We start from the raw sequence: 19,707 nt of genomic DNA on the forward strand, positions 1-19,707 counted from the left end.
TAGGGCATTATGTATTATAATAGCTTTGCATTGATAATGTTAGTCTGAATAATGTGAACATTTCCAAATCGTAAACCTTGAGAGATTCCACCTCAGGTTGTCTTGCATATTAAAGAACTGTCACCCTTTTGATACCAAATCCCCACAAATATCAGTTGCCAAAGTGATCAATAAAGTGATAAGGTGAGCACCTCTGCTGCAGTGTGTATGTGTTCTCCATTTCAAATTTCAAAAAAGAACAGAGAATGGTTCATTGAACGCGTCAGACAGAGCTCATGTCTTTATTGTGAAACATGGTTTCCTTATTTCTTTGATTTCTTTGCTTATCTCCCTTGTATGGTTTCATTTAGCTAGTACCTTGCAACTCAAAAAAACTTTCAGAGCTTATTTTGTAACTGAATCCTTGAAGCAACATAATGTATTTGGTATTTATTAAATTTAATAATGGAGAAAACATGTTACATTTCTTTTTTATAAAACTAACAAATGACAATGACAGTTTCCCCTTAATAATAAATAATAAATAAATAATATTTCTTGGTGAACAGTCTGTCATTAAACAATTTTAAATGTAACTTAAGACACTGGTTTCTTAATGTAATTCCTCATGTCTCTAGTGCACTGTTCAACTACATACGCATATTTTATTGGTCTTAATATCTACAGACAATAATTATTTTATTTTTTATCTTGGATTTTTGGACTAAAGCCTATCGTTTTCAGGTACTCCACTGAACGGCCTGTGTCTTTGTGTTTGATGGAAGTGACCATTCAAGCCGCTATTGCGGTGAAACATGATTAATACAGATTTCACCCTTCCCCTGGGTCGTGCACTCCAGAGCATTGCAGGCTAAATCCTTTTCCTCTGCTCTTCTCCTTACGTCCTGTCATTAGAATCCCTTTCACATTCTTTGGCACAAGCCGGATGAAACTTATGGCCTTCACCTGAAAGGCTAAACATTTCGGCCAAGAGCTGTCAAGCTGTTCTCACTGAGCAAATATTTTGGATTTGCAGAGATGTTACTTTACTGTTTTCACTACAGCTGACTAATTATGATTTAAGAGGGGGCTCAGCTGACTAATTTTAACTATTATAACTTTTTTGTAATGAACAGGGTAACTCCATAAACATACTGCAGAGAGTTGTCTGTCAAATGTGCAATGTAAAAAGCACATCTGACAATCTAAACTTACACTGCATAATTCAATAGTACATATATTAGTAATAAGGACATGAACAGGACAAAAATGTACATGTACATGATAACAAAACTTTATAATTGCTAAAGAGTCAAGATAACATAAAACAAACATTACATAAAACAAATACAGATAAAGTAACAAAATAAAAATTTTAAAACTGAGCAATTACAGACTAAGTCTAGGAAAACTAACCCAAACTGCTAGTATTCACCTGTTTTATTATTACTTGTAACTCTGTTTCCAAATTAATTAAAAGGATTTGGGTATTTTAATTTGTAAATAGATATTGATGTGCTGTATGCTGTAACAGAAAGCAATGTCCTTGCTCACAGTCCTATTATGTTTAATACCTGTATGGTAAAAATATTTGAGAATGTTTTAATACTTAAAATATTTTATTGAAAATACATCAATATTTTAATTGTACATTCTTTACATTTTTGTGTTGTGCATGTGTGTATATATACACATACAGCGAGAAAATACACAAGGGGGTCTTGAGTAAAATAATAGTCATCACATAATAAACTGCAAAACATTTTCATACAGGGAACGTGGGTACTGTGAGTGTACTGTACATAAAAATTGCAATCACATTCCACAATATAAGGTTGAATTTCAAAGGAATGGAGTTCTTTGAAATCAAGGACACAAAGACATTCAGCATTGAGTTTTGTGCATGGCCCTCTGCATGTGCATTTGATCCGGTCCTCATCCCTCAAATTAACATGACAATGCAGAAGAGACAGGCAAGGCTTCCTTAACATTTTCCTTTTTTCCCGCTTATAGGATTTTTCTTTCATACTATTGGGAATATTAACATTAGAATGCACTTGATGAGATCTGATAACAAGCAGCAAGTACGTTGGTAGGTGCAGTCACTTACTCAAACATTACGTGTCTTGTATTGTTTTACACAGATGTTGCTGAATAAATTTTTTCAAAACACTGAGGACTCTTCAGCATGGCAACATTTGTGGCCTTTATGTATCACTGGACAACTGAGCAAAAGACTAACGTGAATAAATGTAATAAGCAGGACACCTGTAACCCAAATTCTGATTCTGAAAGAAGGCTGTTCAATTTAGAGACAAATGCTGTCAACCATATTGGCATTATCACCTAAGGCATTATGTGAGTGTATTTCTGTACTGCTGCCGTAAGACCAGGCATGTGAAGTTCAATGAGGAATGAAAGAACATGACTTCTAACAGCAAGTTGGTGTGCAAAGTAAACACTTCGCCTCCATGAGTTTGTATGACTCTTATTTATCCGGAAATTAAAGCAGAAAGCCCTGATTAGACTGTCCGTCTACTCTATAATTATCTGCATAAGGAACGCGCTCCAGGTGAATGGATTTTGCTTCATGCTCCAGCCACCAGTGAATCCTTTTTGCTTCAAACAGGGAGAAAAATCGGAACAACAGGAACTGAGTGAGAACTTAATTACATTTCCATGTGTCTGCAGGTATCTAAAGGGTACCTTGGACTGCTCACTGAAAATGATCTGTATTTTTATTTTAAAACTTTTCACTGGAACTTTCAGTGAACCTTTTCCTGTGAAAAGGCCTCTATTCATTTTTTAAAAAAAAGGTCCACCTTCATATTCAAATGCACAGACCAAACACACTGTGCCCTTATTAAAGTAATGGCCTATGTATTTGACAATGAAATCAATTTAACAATTTAACAGTTTGCGGTATCAAGCACATGCAAAGTCTTACAGATATCTCTTAACATCTTAGTAAAAAGACACGCTGACAGATGTTACAGGCAATTTGTAGAACACACGTATTTGATGCCCTAGCACACAGTTAGTAAAATGGAAACATAATCAGCGAGTGATCACTCCACATATCAAGCCAAAAAAGCAATACGATACAAGTCAATATTCCTCAAAATAATCATCACTCTACCATGACCTTCACCTGTACCAGCGAATGGTGTGACTGCACTACATTTCTTCCGAGATGTTTATATTATGTGGTTCTGCCGATAGTGGTCATACGGTTATTTTCTGATTGAATTTAATTTTCATGTGCTCAGTGACATTGTCACTGTGGTCAGTGACATTAAAACACAAATATGCTTTAAAATACTGGTCAGCAATTTATGAACTGCTTAATACAGACACTGGTATCAGCTTACTGTTCCGTTGCGTGCTATAATTTCATTTTCTCAAATGTATTGTTATTTATTTTGATTTTCACAGCTGATCAACACTATAATTAGCAGGCGCATGATTGCTACATCCTGTGTGGAGGGTTGATACAAAATAAGTCTAAGGTCCTCTCCCCAATATTACCATCACATTTCCCTTCACCTCATTGTGATCACTGAACCTTGGGATCCTAAAATGAGGGCTTAAGGGATGACTGTATGTGTACAGCCATCTGCTTTTCTGTGGTAATTAATGTAACAGACCAAGGTGCTTTTAAAGAATGCCAAAAGAGCACTTTTGATATTAAACCCATCTTTCCCCCAGTATCAAGTAATGAAAATGTTTACAGCAGATATTTTTATGCTTTTTTTCAGGACTGCTTTTGATATATTAAGGCACCAGTGGTGTGAAATATGTGGTGGTTTGTCTTTAGTCAGACCAGTGATCACAGATGAACCACTGGGGCTGCTGTTGAGTAAAAATTGCCACAGACACAATTTGTATGGAACTTCAATGTGTCCATAGCTTTCCATGATTAAATTCCAATGTCCTGCCCTCTGCTGTGCCTTAGATGTGATCACAGCATACATTTTAAAGCTGCTTGACTGATGATATGTATCCCTCGTGAATGCATTGTCAAGAGGTGGTGGGTTAGTGGTTGATGGGTATTTTGGTTTTTCATCATTTTCAATTGTGTGCAAGCAACCAGGAGTTAGGGAGGAGTCCAAGCTTAAGGGTACCTCAGCCAAATTTTATACAGTTATCTCTTCTTACTGGAAAACAATTTATTAGATCAACCCAACACTAAAATGCTTTAAACGGCATCAAATATATTTTGTACTGAAATATGGCACCACCCCATTGGAGTGTATTACCTTTGCCTAGTAGAGGAGGAAGAGGATACATGTCAGTGAAGAAATATGAGTATTTAGACATAATGTAATTCATAGCACTGCCCTGCACTGGGGAGGGTCAACAGGGGAAGAAATCTGACTGACTCGGGTCCATAGTTCAGCCCAGTGTGCATTTACATTTGTGAAACTATAAAAATGCCACATGATTTGACACATTTCATGATTTGCAGACCAGTGATGGCTACCACACAAAACCAAGCTGGTTAATTTTTGATTAAGGCTAAAATGTAAGAACTATATCCACAACTGTGGAGGAAATATTATCCATTTTCCAATACAATTAGTGCACCCTGGATTATGCAATTCCTATTGACAGTGTTAAATGTTAAATGGACAGTGTTAAATGGATTGTGTTAATTTCAACATCTTCAAAAGTGCTGCAGTGAGAAAAATCACTATAATAAACCTTTGAACTGACTTGAGACTCCTGTTTTTTTCATTTTTCATAGCAAGTGCACAGGAGCTTATATCTGAAACACCTTCAAAACATTTTTTACTTAAGGTGCTTTTATATCTTAGTATTTTGTGTTTATTGTATTGTGATAACATGCTCCCCACTTAGGCAGCAGCAAACTAACTTACAAAGACAATTTTTAAAAGCTCATCTGCATAATATGCACACAGTCCTGTTTCCTCCCTATCTCATATAGAGGTTCAAGATGGAACAGTTATTTAATACTTCAATCTATTCAAAAAACGCTCAAGAAACAGCTTGTTCTCTGTAATCATTTGTGCTAAATTAGAGCATGTTTGGAGATATAACCTACAACCTGAAGGTTACCATCGGGAACATTAATGCAAATGATTTAATGTTTCTGAATGATAACAACAGTGAATAAACACATCATTAAATCAATGCTAACCCTTTCTCTTGCCCCCTCCATGGTGGAATGCAGGTGAACTCAGAAAACAAAGCGCTGATGATTTGTTTTGTCTCTGATTTTATCTATTTTAAACTAGACCACAGAATACATTTTTATTCACCTGTGGGGCTAGGGAGGGAGAGTAAAAATGTGCTATCAAATCAGTGACATGAGGTCTTCCAACATTTTTTATCTTCTGCCCCTGTTTAGCCTGGTTTGAGAATGTTTTCCTGGGGGTGAAAGAGGCAGGATATAAAAATCCACTCAGAAGGGGGGAAACCACAAAGCAACAGACATGCAATTGTTTAACATATTTTGTTTCATTTTTCTCTGTTATTGTTTAACATTTCAACAGGGTCAGCAATAAACCTGGCCTTCCGCATTGGCTTCTCTTTATGTTCATGACTGCTCCAATTCAGCGCAAAAGGTGCTTACTAGCATTATTCTCGAATATGCCTGCCCCCTGGAATGATTGAAAATTCCAATTTCTCTTTCAGGGCACAATCCCATCCAAGCAGTAACCATTGGTGTATGTGCGTGTCCCTGTTTATCGTTGCGGTGTAGGGAAAAGGCAATAGCTTCACACCTGTACTGCACATTTAGGTGATACCATTTTCTCATAAGGTGCAGAGGCAATTTCAAACCACTAAATTGGATCAATTTGACGTGAGCTGTAAATCATGGCAACAGAAGATTACGCGCAAATGGCAAAACCTTTTGTCCCCCCTTTTGCCTTCCCAGACCCCTGCGAATCCCTGTGTCTCGTCATAAAGCATCCGCGTCCCTCAGCACTGTGACAGGATGACTGACACTCACATTAACGTATTTATTTTTCCCGCTATCATCCAGGAAACGCTTTCGCCTCAGAAGTCAACAGGAGCTCCGTTGCCGTTTCTAGAACCGCTGACACGAGTGTCGGGCCAAAAACAATACTGGAGAAGGGGTGCCTCATTTCTCCAGTTGCTCTGACTCCTTCATTTTTTTAAACTGAAAGCATGTCCAGCCAAGATCCCTGATCCCATTCCTGCATACAGAGCCGCAATTAAGCCCATGCAGCAGTCGAGTTCTGGGGGGGGGGGGGGGGGATCGGACAGCAGTTATGCGAGAGTTGAGAGTAATCCTGTCTCACAGCTTCTCCCCCTCCACCCGCTGCACCCCGGCCCCCCTCCTCTCCACCTGACGTGAGAGGGACGCAGCTAGGGAGCCGGGCGCGCTACTGCTAGGGAGCGTTGGTCTGAGTGTAGATGGTGGAGATGCTGCGCGGGGTTTCTTTCAGCCCCACCTGCTGCCACTTCATCTGCAGGCACAGCTTGATCTGCTCCTGGAAGGAGTTGGTGGTGATGGTGTAGAGGATGGGGTTTAGGGCACTGTTTATAGGGAGGATGAAGATCACCACCCACAAGATGATCGTACCTGGCAGATGAAGAAAAAGAAAAAAAAAAAATAGAACCACTTTTAACCTACTGCACCTACTTCTTCATCCCATCTGTTAAAAATCATAACACATCGTTAGAGCTTTGTTTGGATCATCAAAGATGAATCATAGCATCAATTGTGATACTTGGTAGCAAAATGCAAAGTGATAATAACTAATAATAATTCTGAGTGCCTAAGGCGTGGGTATTAAAAGTGAAAACAAATTATTTATAGTTGCCAATTAAAAAACAGCCAAGCTAAGTACCACCTATGGATGTGTAAGGATAAATTGATACTTAAAATTACAGATACAACTAGAGCTGAATCCACACATTTTTTTTTTTAATAATGTTCATGTGTCTTTCCATGTACAGATAAAACCTAAAACAAGAGCTGACAGGGATGATGGAGGGGTTCCTTCTGTTCTTTTTTTGTCTTTGCCCCACAGGTTTCAGAAGGAACCCAAACAATCTGAACCAAACAAACAGTACAATTTACTGTTGATTTATAAACACTGACGTTCAGTGAATGGAGGGCAAAGTTCTTCCCTTGTTGCCATAAAATTTGTTTTGTGTGACAGTTTCTCCCAAAAGATCCTTGTATTTGCAATCAATAACATTTGATGTTGAAACCAGTCCTGAAAGCGATGCAAGTCTTTCACCTACTTTGGCCGTTTTCTCTTTGAAAAAAAAGAATCAAACACATAGCCAAATATGGCTAATATTGTTAACACGACAGTGTAGTTTTAAATTTAGCCTTAATTTTCAAATTGAAATATAATAGGAAGTCATGTGCACTTTGTTTTAGTTGTATAACCACTACCAATACAACACAATGCCATGCCAAGTACATTTTTATTGTGTGAATATAAGTCACAGTAATACAAACTGTACTGTTGTACATAAACTGTTGAACATAAAACTACTGCAAATCACAAGTCAAGTCTTGACTTGTTTATTTCCTGGAAAGGGTCAAGCATCTGAGAGTGAGGTATAATTACCTGTGATTTCCACTTGTAGGAGAGAGAGGATTTTTAGCAGAAATATAGGTATCCAGCACATGGCATCAGTGAACACAATGAAGAAAAATCTCTTGGCGATGGTGACCTCCCGATCAAAGATGCTCTGTCTGGCTGTTTTGGCAGTTTTCCGTACTGAATAGAACATGCTGGTGTAGGAGAATACAATCATGATGAAGGCAAACAGATTCAGACCTGAAGGAGGAAAAAACGTGATAAAATCATTTTTAACAGATCCCATACAGGTAACTTTCAAATCTAAGAAATGTTCCAAGAAGCAAAGACAGTAACCTATTCTTATTTTCATAGTACTTTTAAACATTTAACTCAAAACAATGCTATTATATTACAAATTGGTTCCTGTTTTTTCACCATGAATTTAATTTTATCATGGCATACTAAATACTGAACATGTATTTACAAGACCCATTCCATCATTTCAAATATTACTTAAAATATTCAATTTCACAACACAGATAATGCCAGTCATTGAATTTACCAACTGTTACATGTCTCCCAAGAAAAAAACAAAACAGTGGATTAATCCACTTCCTTTCTTGGCTTTATCTTAAAAAGGGCCGGTGTCAGAGCTTGAGCCCTGTGTGTTTCTTACCCAGGAATATTCCTGTGGAGTAGTTACGGGCTCCTGGCTTCTCCATCAGGTCTGAATGGAGGGGGAAGCAGACACCATTCCTGCCGTAGTAGTTCCCGAACGTGTGCTTGTCCCAGAAGGGAATGACCGCGATCATGAAGCCCACAATCCAGATGGAGACGAGGGAGAAGAGGGTCTGCTTCCTCCCCGCCCGGTAGTTGTGGAAAGGGAACACGATGCACAGGTACTTCTCCAGGGTCATGTATGTCAGCAGCATTACGGACACCTCTGTGGACAGCATGGCCAAAGAGCCAATCAGCTGACACTGGAGGCTCTCCATCCACAGCTGGGCGTGCCTGTTGTACTCTCCACAGTACTTTATGTCAAAAGCACCGATGAAGAACAGATAGACCCCCATCAAGCAGTCCGCACCTGATGGATGGATTCGGTGGAGAAGTAAGTCAGGCACGGGTTTTATTGGCAGTGTCATATTTCATCATTCTTCACAGGCGAAGACCTGTGTTCAGCTCTCCTCCATCACTTTGAAGCTTATGGCCAGTGAAATATTCATCTAAGTGAAAAAAGTCGATATCTGGTGTCATTAAGAGTAAAGTCGAGCCTGTCGCTCTTTCTCTCAGGGCATTAGATGAGTAATGGCTGCAGGACAACTTCAGAGGGGAAATGAAACTGTTTAATTTAAACTCTTTTCTCTCTGGAAGAGATTTTGTTGTACTCACAGCACAGCGACTTGATGGCCATGGTGTGGTGCCGGTTCTCGGATGCGATGCATGAGCGGAGGCAGATGACGAAGACGTTGCCGAAGCAGATGATGAAGGCCACCACCCACACGAAGACACGAAGGATTATGTTGGCCAGCAGGTTCTCGAAGGAGGAGATCCCGTCTGTGTTGGGCTTGCAGCTCCGCACATTGGGAGAATAGCCACAGTACTCAAACTTTTTGAAATATCTAAGCAGGTCAGAAAAGACAGCCACATTTCACTTACTTACATGGATGGAACGCCTGTCAACAAAAATACTGCCACTAGGTCATTTACTTGCATGTCTGGTTGGGGGTAAAATACATTGCTGAACGCATTAAGCAGAGGAAGGTGGGCCAACTCTCGATGAAGCAAACAATATGTTATCAATAGACTCTGTACTGTATTGGGTTGGAACAGTATTATCTAGGGAAATGCTGCACACAGTGCATTTCCAGACTCACATGTGGGAGAGATTGCTGAGGGAACGAAACATCCGGATGCTGATATTTGGGATTTCTATATCTTCCATGCCCCTGAGAGGAAGCAAACAGATTGTTTTAGAATTGCTTGAAAGGTTCTGAGACTCATTGTCAAATCAGTGGATGATGGGATGTATGGCTCCTCCAAACATTATATCACAGAGTGCACTATGAAAAATAAGGCAGGCATTTTACTTGCTACAGGTTACTTCCTGTTCTGTCAAACAACTGCATCTGCACCATTTGTACCATTTTGAGTTTCCAGTACGTCCTGTACTCCTGTAAATTTAATATGGCAACAGGAGCTTACTGGAACTTGCTTTGGTGTATTCAGAATAAATCTGTGCTGACATATCCCTATATGTTTCATTTTAGGCTAATTCATTTTAGAATCCTTTTGCCCAATAATGGCCTTAACAAATTAAAAATAACTTGAAAAGCACAGATAAGAGCAAGCATACAAACAGTATCAGATCTTCAAAATAAGATGATGAACGTGAGGAACCAAGCCAGTTTCAGGAGAGCTTGGTCTTGGTCTGGAGCTGGAACTATCACTCCAAATCGCTCCAAAATCTGCATTTTACAAGCTCTAGAGACTGCAGACAAAAAGTTAAATCTTATGCCTTATGCCAAGTTCTCATATGTAAACTTGATACAGAACACAAACCAAAAACAGATGAATACAGTCCCAGTCAAAAGTTTGGACACACTTTATTAAGATAATGGGAAACATGCATTCAAAGACATTTTGATGTAAGGACTTATGCTTAAATTTGTTTCTTAGACAAATATAAAAAAGTGAAGTTGATGCCTATGTATGAATTTCAAATATTTAAAAAAGTATTTTTTGTAGTTTAAAGAATCTAAAATATATAAGATAGTTTTGATTGTTTAACACTTTTTTATGACATAATAATTCCATTTGTGTTATTAATAGTTTTGACATGTTTGTGGGAAATACTAATTTGTTGAAATTGTTTAAATAAAGAAAAACCCTTCTATGAGTAGGTGTGTCCAAACCTTTTACTGGTACTGCAATTGAGACATCGCTTCAAAATTAGCAAACAGACCTGAGAAAAATTAAGAGCTGAATGTGAAAGTGAATGATAAAGGGAAATACAAGTAATAAATGCATGCTTTGACAAAATCCAATGTTGAAATATCCTCAGCAGACCATTCTGTATCTGTATTGATCCTGGACATGTACTATACTGCTGATGAAGCAGTTTAAAAAGGTTTGGTTAAAAAGCATGTTATTAGGTAGAAACAACAGTTGAAAGATATTCACACATTCTAATGAGAAATCTCCATTCCAACAGACTTACATAATGATTTTATTCGCTTGGCACCTTTTGAAATCTTTCACTAACTTGCCAGATGCATTTACAGAGGTTTGAATGAGTTTGAATGAGATAATCAACTCACGGAAACGCAGCTTGCAGGAACATAATGAATAATTTATGATACATTGAATATTTTGTTTAGCAGCAGAACAACGTGGCGCAATAAAAGATTATTTTAAAGTTGTGACAATATCCAAAATGACATAAATCTACCGATATAAGTATATTATGCTAAATGCACTCCTTTAAAGTGATGGAATTTGAATATTGTTGAGAACAGGGATAACAGACAAAAAATACCACAGTCCACACTGCATCATTTAAACACTGACTTTGCCATCACTGATATTATTTAAACATTGGCAGTGTATGCTTGTTTATGCAAAATGCTGCCAACCTTGCTATAATGCTATATCCAGCTAGCACACTACACTGTCACAAGGCTATGTAAGGTCGTAGCACGATCAGAACCAGTATAATGTGATGACGATGTGACAGTATAATAACAACTTTTGGGACAAGTGTTTGGACATGCCTGTCACTTTTCACAATATTACAGCAAGGCAGTGATTTATTTTGTACCAATGTAACCTTTGGACAACTTTGTGACATTCTAACAACATTTACAGAGATGTGTCAGGAAATGTATAATCTTATCACAAAGTTGCAGTAATGTTATGCTTCATTTAAAATAAATTCACATTTTAAATGTAACTGGACAGTTGTATTCTGTATTTTCATACGATTGTTGCACAGTTTCATTTAAGTACATGTTTATGTATTTAATAACCATGACAGGCATTCAGATCCTGTTGTCTCTCACCATTTAATGATGTTGTTTGGCTTGCTCAGTTGTGTACTGCTGGGTACAACTGAAGAAGGGAAGTTCCTCCTGAGATAATTTGGGCACATTACAGCTTAAAGCTGTGGAAGAAACTTATGCTGGTCCTCTACATTAGATTACATTATTGGCATTTAGCAGACGTTCTTACCCAGAGCAACTTACAATGTCATCCATTTATATAGCTAGATATTTGCTGAGACAATTGTGGGTTAAGTACCTTGCCCAAGGGTAGAACAGCAATGCCCCAGCTGGAAATCAAACCAGTTGCGAGTCCTGCTCCGAAACCACTATATTACACTGCTGCCCCACTATGCTACACTACTGCATATTGTGGTGTTAAAAGATATAAGTTGGACTGCTGTGGAGTGGTGTGCTGTCGTAAAAGTGGTGTTTTCAAGAAAGCTTTTCAACATCCCTGTTTCCATGTCAAAAACAATTTCCATGGAAAACCAGCTAAATTAAAAGGAACACATGAATCAAACTAAATATGTTCTGCTGCTGTGGGATCTCAGGCAGATGAGATAGCCTGCTCTAGACCCAGGCTGTGGGCGTCAATCCGCGACTTGCTGATCAAGCCATTTATGAGCAAAAAAAAAGCAGTCTGAAAATGTTAACATGCCCTTTAATACTTTAATCCTTCTCTATCATCCAGTTTTTACCACTGTACCGCAAGCTATCCCAGAGCTTCATTTAAACTTTCTGTAGGTGTTGCCAACTGCACCCTGCTTGGCGTGCTACCCAGCTACACGAGCACTACCAATTTTTATTGAACTCTTTAGGGAGCAAGAAAAATCACAAAGTTTTCCTTCTACTGAACAGGTGAATTTCATGACAGACTGGGTCATCTTTGAACCCTGTATTCTTAAAAAGACAACACCAGGAAAGCTGTGAACTTCACTTTTGCAAAACACACTGAGGGTCACTCTTTTTTGCCAGTTTCCGGGAGCCGCTTTGCTGAGCCAGCGGGTACCAGCTTCAAAGTTGATACCGGTTGTACCAAGTAGAAACAATCCTTTTTTCAATTCAGTAGAAACATAGCCTTAAGGCATTATGAAAACCAAGTGGATCTTTCCCTCATCCACAAAAGACACCACTCCATAGAGATTAACATCAAGACAGAGGTTAATACTACTACTGTAACAATACTAAATACTATAGTTAGGTACAAGACATGTTTAAACAAAATAGCATTACATTTCATATCACCCAAGACAGATATCAAAATATCATAATATCATAATTACCACATTAAGAAGCATGGCTACATTTTGTCTGTGTCATGAAAGAATAATGAAAGTATTTTCAAAAAGAAAGTGAATGAACACATTGCATGGTTGCTCAGACTGGAAAAAAGCCTTCCACACTGTATCACAATACCCTGAATTCATGAATTTCAGAGAATATGTGTTCCTGATATTGTTTTAAATTAGTTTAACCCAGCACTGTAGAGTAAGGGATACTGGAGCCCTCACACTTACATGTGTCAGCTCATTAGAATGTAATGAATTGTTTTAGATTCTCTCATCCCTCTGTATTCATATTGCTTTTAAGTGTTTCATTTAAGCCTGAACTGTAGTAAATGCAATAAGGTAAGAGGGGCAATCATTGTACAGTAACTTATTCCAGCATGCAACCCACTTATGAAACAAACACAGATTACTTACAGTGACTGCAAATTGACAAAGCTGTCAAACTGATCATCGGGGATGTAAGTCATTGGGTTATTTGAGATGTTCCTAAAAAAAAGGTAACATTCAATACCAAACAAAACTGGGGTATATTACATCACTCTGATCCATAGTGCAGGAAATTTCCATTTATGAAGTGAGCATCACATGAGTAATTAGCAACAAGTCAGCGAAATGCATATTTTCAATGCAATGCTTCACAGTGATGCATGCAGTTCAAGCCTTTGCACACTGTTTTCACACAAAGCGTGCTCTACTTTCCTTGTACAAAACACAAATACAGCACTGTATTTGACAAAAAATTGAGGAGGCCTTGAGAAAATTCAGATGTACATCTATGTGACAACGTGAGGTGTTATTTAGCAAATTATTGCTGATAATGTTTTGCGAGTTATTTCTGCTGATTGTTGTCCTTTTACTCTAAATTGCATGGGATCCAGGGTTGACCTATATGACCTCACCTGTGCAAATATGCAGTACGTAACCTTATACATATTGTGAGCCCCTGTATGCTATGACAATCATTCTCTCCATCATAAAAGACAAGCAATTTTATTAAAAATGAAAGCACTGTAGCCTAGAAGCACAGTATCTGGATGACAATGTGAACATTCTCTCAATATTGAGTTGACTTTGAGTCCTATAAAAATGAAATTAGACAGCTGACTGATACAATGGCTGATTTCTCAAAAACAAACTTATCCCCAAATGTGTTTGTTGCTTGTTGTCCCGTACTTTTCAACTATCCTGGGAGGAGGACAAAATGAAGAGAGGAAATGTGGCAATAAACTCTGAGCTGCAGGGAATTTTTGAGTTTCCTGGAGTAAATAAAGCAAACGGATTAGGGTCATGTGAGACCTGTGGCCAGATCAAAACCAATGCAGCGAGCAGTACGCTTGCGTACATCAGTCATGTAAATTTGTAATGGCTTATGTGGCGCTCAACACTAGTACCCCATAGCTGTGTGTTTGGATTAAATTGCATCGGAAATCACAGTCAATGCCATTTTAAAACTAGTTGACGATGAACAGCAGACTGTATTTAACTCCCCCTTTGCTGGAAGAAAAACATGGATGAAGCTACAGTGTGGAGTGCAGCAGTGCAACATTGCATCTTCTGTGCATACTGAATTTCAGCAAATCATATCCAAACAGATAAAAATGATGTAACTGCTTGTGTATTTCACAATGGTACAGTATCAATGTTTACATGTGTGAAAACTATGCTTTCTGTAAGAATGATGACAAAATAGAAAATGCTTTCAAGTCTTTCAATACAGCTGGCTTCAAATGCCATACACTGCATTTCATTGGAATTCCATTGGAATGAACAATACTTACAGTTGCTTTAGATTTTGTAGATTTTTAAATAAAGATGGGGGCAATTCCTTCATTCTATTTACAGACAAGTCCCTGGAACGAAAGTTAGATTAATACTTTTTATGTCACAAGATACAACACAGATAAGAACACTAAAAGGTAAAACTGAATCCATGGAGTCATGCATACTCTATCACATGTTTTGGATTACATCTTGAGCAAGAGAAAATACCAGTACTGCCCTGCAATTCACTATAATACACTTTAAATGATGGGTGATATGAAAAGAAACCAATAAATGTGTTTGATTATATCAATGTTGTTTCTTGAAATGAAAATATACATTCATAACTCCCATGGTAAACAGTCCAAACTGTATGTAAACTGTATCTAGAGCACATGCTTCACTGTATCTGTATCTGTAACTGTGTCTAGAGCACATGCTTCAAATAGCCTATTTGAGTATGTTCAAATAAAAAGTACATGTGTGACGTGTCTCAAGGTTATCAAGCCTTTCATTACAAAGGTCTAATTGAGGTTTCAGTTCTCCATGCTGTCTAAATGAATGTATTTTATATGCACAATAAACACTTCATTAATTTCTGTCTGAATATGTCTAAACAGTGGAGATATGCACTTTATTTATCCAGTATAGAAGGCATAGAGGTATTGTGCAATGGGCACATCTATATCCTAAAGCTCAATATCAAAATAAGTTGCAGCTCGAACCAGACAGTGAAACAAGACTGGACTCACAGGTCTATTAGCCTCCGCATTGCAGAAAATGTTCCCTCCTCAATTGATTGTATTTGGTTTCTGCGTAGTGCTCTGAAATAAGAAGGAAACATTTGACCACCATTTCATTTTTCTCTAATGCATGTATGATTGCAGAACTTTTGGAAGCTATTCTTTTTGTGTCTCAGCTTTCAAATAAAAGCTTTTACAGTGTCCATAGAAAATTCAGGTCTGAACAGAGTAATGAGAAATGCAGGTACATGTGTAAACAAAAAGTGGGGCTACCCTTGTCAAAGTAACAATCCAGAAACAGCACACCCTGTATTCTCATTTTGTTTTAGGTTTCGGTGAGACACCTCACACCAGTGGTTTGAAAGTAACCATTGAATTCAGTGAAGAAAGGATGTAGAATTTGTAATGTTTGACATGACATCAAAATGGCATCCAAAAGATACTGGCTGAGAAGGAATGCTTTTATGGCATATGTTTGTTGGTTCCTCAAATTGGCAACAGGATAGAGAGCTAACAGATGTTACAATGACAAGTCAAGGATTGCAGACCCAACATGAACTTGCATTTCTCTATTCTCTATTCTCATTTCTATATTATAAGAAATCAAAATGTAGGGAAATGTAAATGAGTGAGTCATATCCTTTTAACCTATTCTGTTACCGCTCACTATGCTATTTTGTAACCAGTAATTCAACAGGTTTGGGGAAAAACAGTAGGTTGAATAATTCTGTCAAAGAACTCACAAGAAGTTCACCTCAGCTGAAACATGATTTTTTTTTCCATTGAAAGGCTAATTATTTCCTAATACTTTGACAGCAGCCATGAAATTGGAATTCTTCTCTCTTGAGTTTTGTCATTATCGTCACCAACAGACAATGTCCTCAAGGTAATCGTCTGTGATAGAAACTGCAACTTCATTTGAAGTTTGTTTTGGCTCATCTATTGTACCTTCGGTGGAAGTCAACTGAAATGTGTTTGAAATGTTCAATATTGGAGAATAGTCTGGCGGTGGAGTGACAAGCTTAACAATGTGCAAAAATTATTTAAGGATTAAATATTTAAAATTTTAACTTATATGCTACTTTATCAAGTGCACTGTCAGACCCCTCAGACAGCAATTAGGTGTTTATATTATTTCTTAATGTCAGCGTATCTATGTAAAGACTTTGCTGAATGTTGTCTTTGACATTTATCGCTCACTATATATATATATATATATATATATATATATATTCACTCACAGGACTGTCAGAGAAGTGCATTCCTCAAAGCTGGAGCCACGTAATGAGGAGATGATGTTGCCCTCCATTTCTCTGTGAAGACATTGGCAGTTTGTAGCATGAAGTACACTCAGGCAATCACATTGCACACTTGTCAGTCAGATATATAAAAATACATAATTAAAAAAAAAAATATATATATATATATATATATATATATATATATATAAATATATATATATATATATATATATATATGTATGTATATTTCATGCATACAATTGATCACCTTTCCAATAATCTGTAATATTTTCATTTTCTCACTTTTTATTTCTCATTTTCCTTTCTTTATTGAAAATAAAACCATCCATACACATAACAATTGTTATACACAATATCCAATCAATATTACAGTTTCCAGAGGTCTTTTTTTGCTACTCACAGCCAGTTTAACCTTGGCATTTCCAGGCAGAAGGATTTCCGTGGGATGTGCCTAAGTGAATTATTCAGCAGAGACCTAAAGCCAAATTCAATTTCATTAGCATACCTAACCAATGCTTTTGTGAATGTTTTGATGAATCCACCATAATTATTCAATTTAGACAGTTGCTCAAATGCGGGCACAAGCGCGCGCACACACACACACACACACACACACACACACACACACACACACACACACACACACATGCACACACGCAGACACATACACACTAAGAGACCTGCTAAGAAGGTTCTTTCTGGACAGAACTTTCATGTCAGGTTGTAAATACTTATAGCTGGTTACTACAGTTGCAAGCAAGAACTGCGATTTTATTCCATAAATATTAGTGTGTCTTTTGTTTGTCATTTGGAATGGTGTAATTGAATAAATACAGCCAGGTTTTGCAATAGAAAAAGTATGTAAGTACCACCTTAACATATCTGAATAGCTTTTAGAGCTGTGTGTTCCTTGTGAACTGTGTATATGATATATGCTCACATATTTTATACACATATTTTTCACTGTGATCTAGACAATTGACAAAACAAATACTCAACAAATGTATCCAACTATGTAGCAGTTATGCATAACTACTATGCACCTGATTAGAGTTGGATATATTGTCCAGGTCGATATATCAGATTTTTGTATTTTTCAGCATATTGGTATTTTCAGGCAAGAGGCCAACATTGTTGATATATATTTCTGTATTTTTAATGGGCGCTCCCAAGAACTCCCTCTAGTGTCACCATCGTGGTCCTCTCCGCTGTGCCAGACAACTTGGATCATGTTACCATGGCCTATTCGGAACCAGTTTTGTGGAGAAGGTATGTTAAGTCCACTAAGTTAGATTTTCCTTTGTCATTTAAATGTATTAAACTTGTGTTGGCATCCTCTAGTGGTGGTCATTAATAAAGGCATCAAGAAGTTCTTGGCAGGCCAACTCTATCAGGCAACTTCCTTGCAAACAGCCCTGACTATAGTTAATGTTAGCTATCAAATGCATCCTCACCGTGTTCAGTTTAGTAATTTGCTACAAGAGGTAGCCACATCAGAAAACTTCTCCAAAAGCCTTAAAATTGAGGTCAATGTCATACATACGGTGTGATTGCATGTAGTCTAATTAATTCAAATATAATACAATATAATATAACATTGAGAGCATCATATTTATTTTGTGCAGGATAAGTTAGGTCCCATTCCCTCCTATTTGCAGGTAAGTTAGCTCTAAACCACTCAGACGGTTGATGGTTCTGTATAGCCAAAGGATAAAAAAGGCAAGTTCTGCCACTTATGTATGACTCGTACACAACTAACTTTAGAAAGACATGCTGCGCAGGCATGATTAATGACTGCAATTCAGGTAAACAGAGGGACCATGAAGACTTAAATTTAAAATAAAAATAAAAAAAAAAAACAAAAAACTTTTGTTTTCAACCTACAGGCTGAAATGTTGGTATTGGCCTTGAAAAGTCCATGTAAATTTAACTCTACCACTGATGAAGTATAGCAAAATAAATAGCTCAATGATATCCCTTTTTGAAAAACAATTGTCCTATAAAAATCAGTAAGTAATCTTACTGTTTATATTGACAGATGTTATGTGATGATATTTTCCTCTCGATATGGTGTGAACTTCTTTCAGCATATTTTCTGAATGCTGAGAATAATCACTGCACACTTGCAAGCCAAGAAGTTGCCTGTGATGTAAACAGCCTTGAAATAGTCCTTTGGTGTCACTGGGATTGCAAGTGTGTTATGTATTGCAGCCAAGTAAAGTTGATTATGTGTTCTATGCTTATTGGAATAACTCTAATTGAAATGTATTGTTGCAATTTGTCAACATCCCCAGTATGTTATACAATTTAAATTCAAGCGTTGTCTGACACACATTTGTGTCTGCAGAAGGGTATTAGAAAATAAAGCTGAAAACTAAAATTGAATAAATCCATAAATAAATGATAGTTTTGTTGATTTTAAAGCTCAATGACTTGACTGATCTGAAAACAGTTCTGAAAGAAGCAAAACCAAATCAGTAACAGGTGCATCATTTGCAAGTTGATAGCGCTTCATCAAATGTGGGCTGAAATTATTAGACTACATGCAATGATAATTACGGGTCATATGGTTGAAACAGGCTGTCTTAGCAACAAGCTTTTTCGCTGAAAAATAGCATCATTTCCAATTGGGTTTTTGGAAATATATTTAAGGACTTTAAGAAGGCACCTTCCCCAAAACACACACACACGCGCGCGCACACACACGTACACACACACACACACACACACCTTGCATCAGGAATGGATCTGGACACATATTAAGGATTACTGTAGCATCATACTTACAGGAAAAATAAAGATTTGAGTCCTTCAAACGACTTCTGTCTTATGGTCACTATTTTGTTTTCATCCAGAATTCTACAATAAAACAGATTAAATTATCAATGCAAACATGTATAAGATGGGCAATTACGATTCAACACAATTAGTACATTCACATGTAGCTCTGCTGAGGCTTACTTAGAAGGACCTTTTCAGAATGCATTAAGACCTATGAGCTTGAAGAGAAATGTTCCAGGGAAGACTTGCCACTGTGCAGGGGAGATCAATCATATTACACACATAAGCACAGAGGTCATTCGAAATGACAGGTTAGG

General features: G+C 37.4%; 1 protein-coding gene across 1 annotated transcript in view; it reads right to left on the reverse strand.

Moving 5' to 3' along the window:
- Positions 1-6,359: 6,359 nt before the first annotated feature.
- The window catches only part of rxfp2l (relaxin family peptide receptor 2, like), a 36,768-nt gene continuing 23,420 nt past the window's right edge, over positions 6,360-19,707 (reverse strand). Inside the window, exons 8-18 of the mRNA XM_036523800.1 lie at positions 19,397-19,468; positions 17,010-17,084; positions 16,589-16,660; positions 15,357-15,428; positions 14,622-14,693; positions 13,258-13,329; positions 9,389-9,460; positions 8,904-9,133; positions 8,188-8,598; positions 7,557-7,769; positions 6,360-6,553 (exon numbers count right to left, since the gene is read on the reverse strand). Coding sequence (XP_036379693.1) covers positions 6,360-6,553; positions 7,557-7,769; positions 8,188-8,598; positions 8,904-9,133; positions 9,389-9,460; positions 13,258-13,329; positions 14,622-14,693; positions 15,357-15,428; positions 16,589-16,660; positions 17,010-17,084; positions 19,397-19,468 — 1,555 coding nt within the window. The remainder of the gene's footprint in view (positions 6,554-7,556; positions 7,770-8,187; positions 8,599-8,903; positions 9,134-9,388; positions 9,461-13,257; positions 13,330-14,621; positions 14,694-15,356; positions 15,429-16,588; positions 16,661-17,009; positions 17,085-19,396; positions 19,469-19,707) is intronic.

Source organism: Megalops cyprinoides, chromosome 3 (genome assembly GCF_013368585.1).
Source record: "Megalops cyprinoides isolate fMegCyp1 chromosome 3, fMegCyp1.pri, whole genome shotgun sequence".
NCBI lineage: Eukaryota > Metazoa > Chordata > Actinopteri > Elopiformes > Megalopidae > Megalops > Megalops cyprinoides.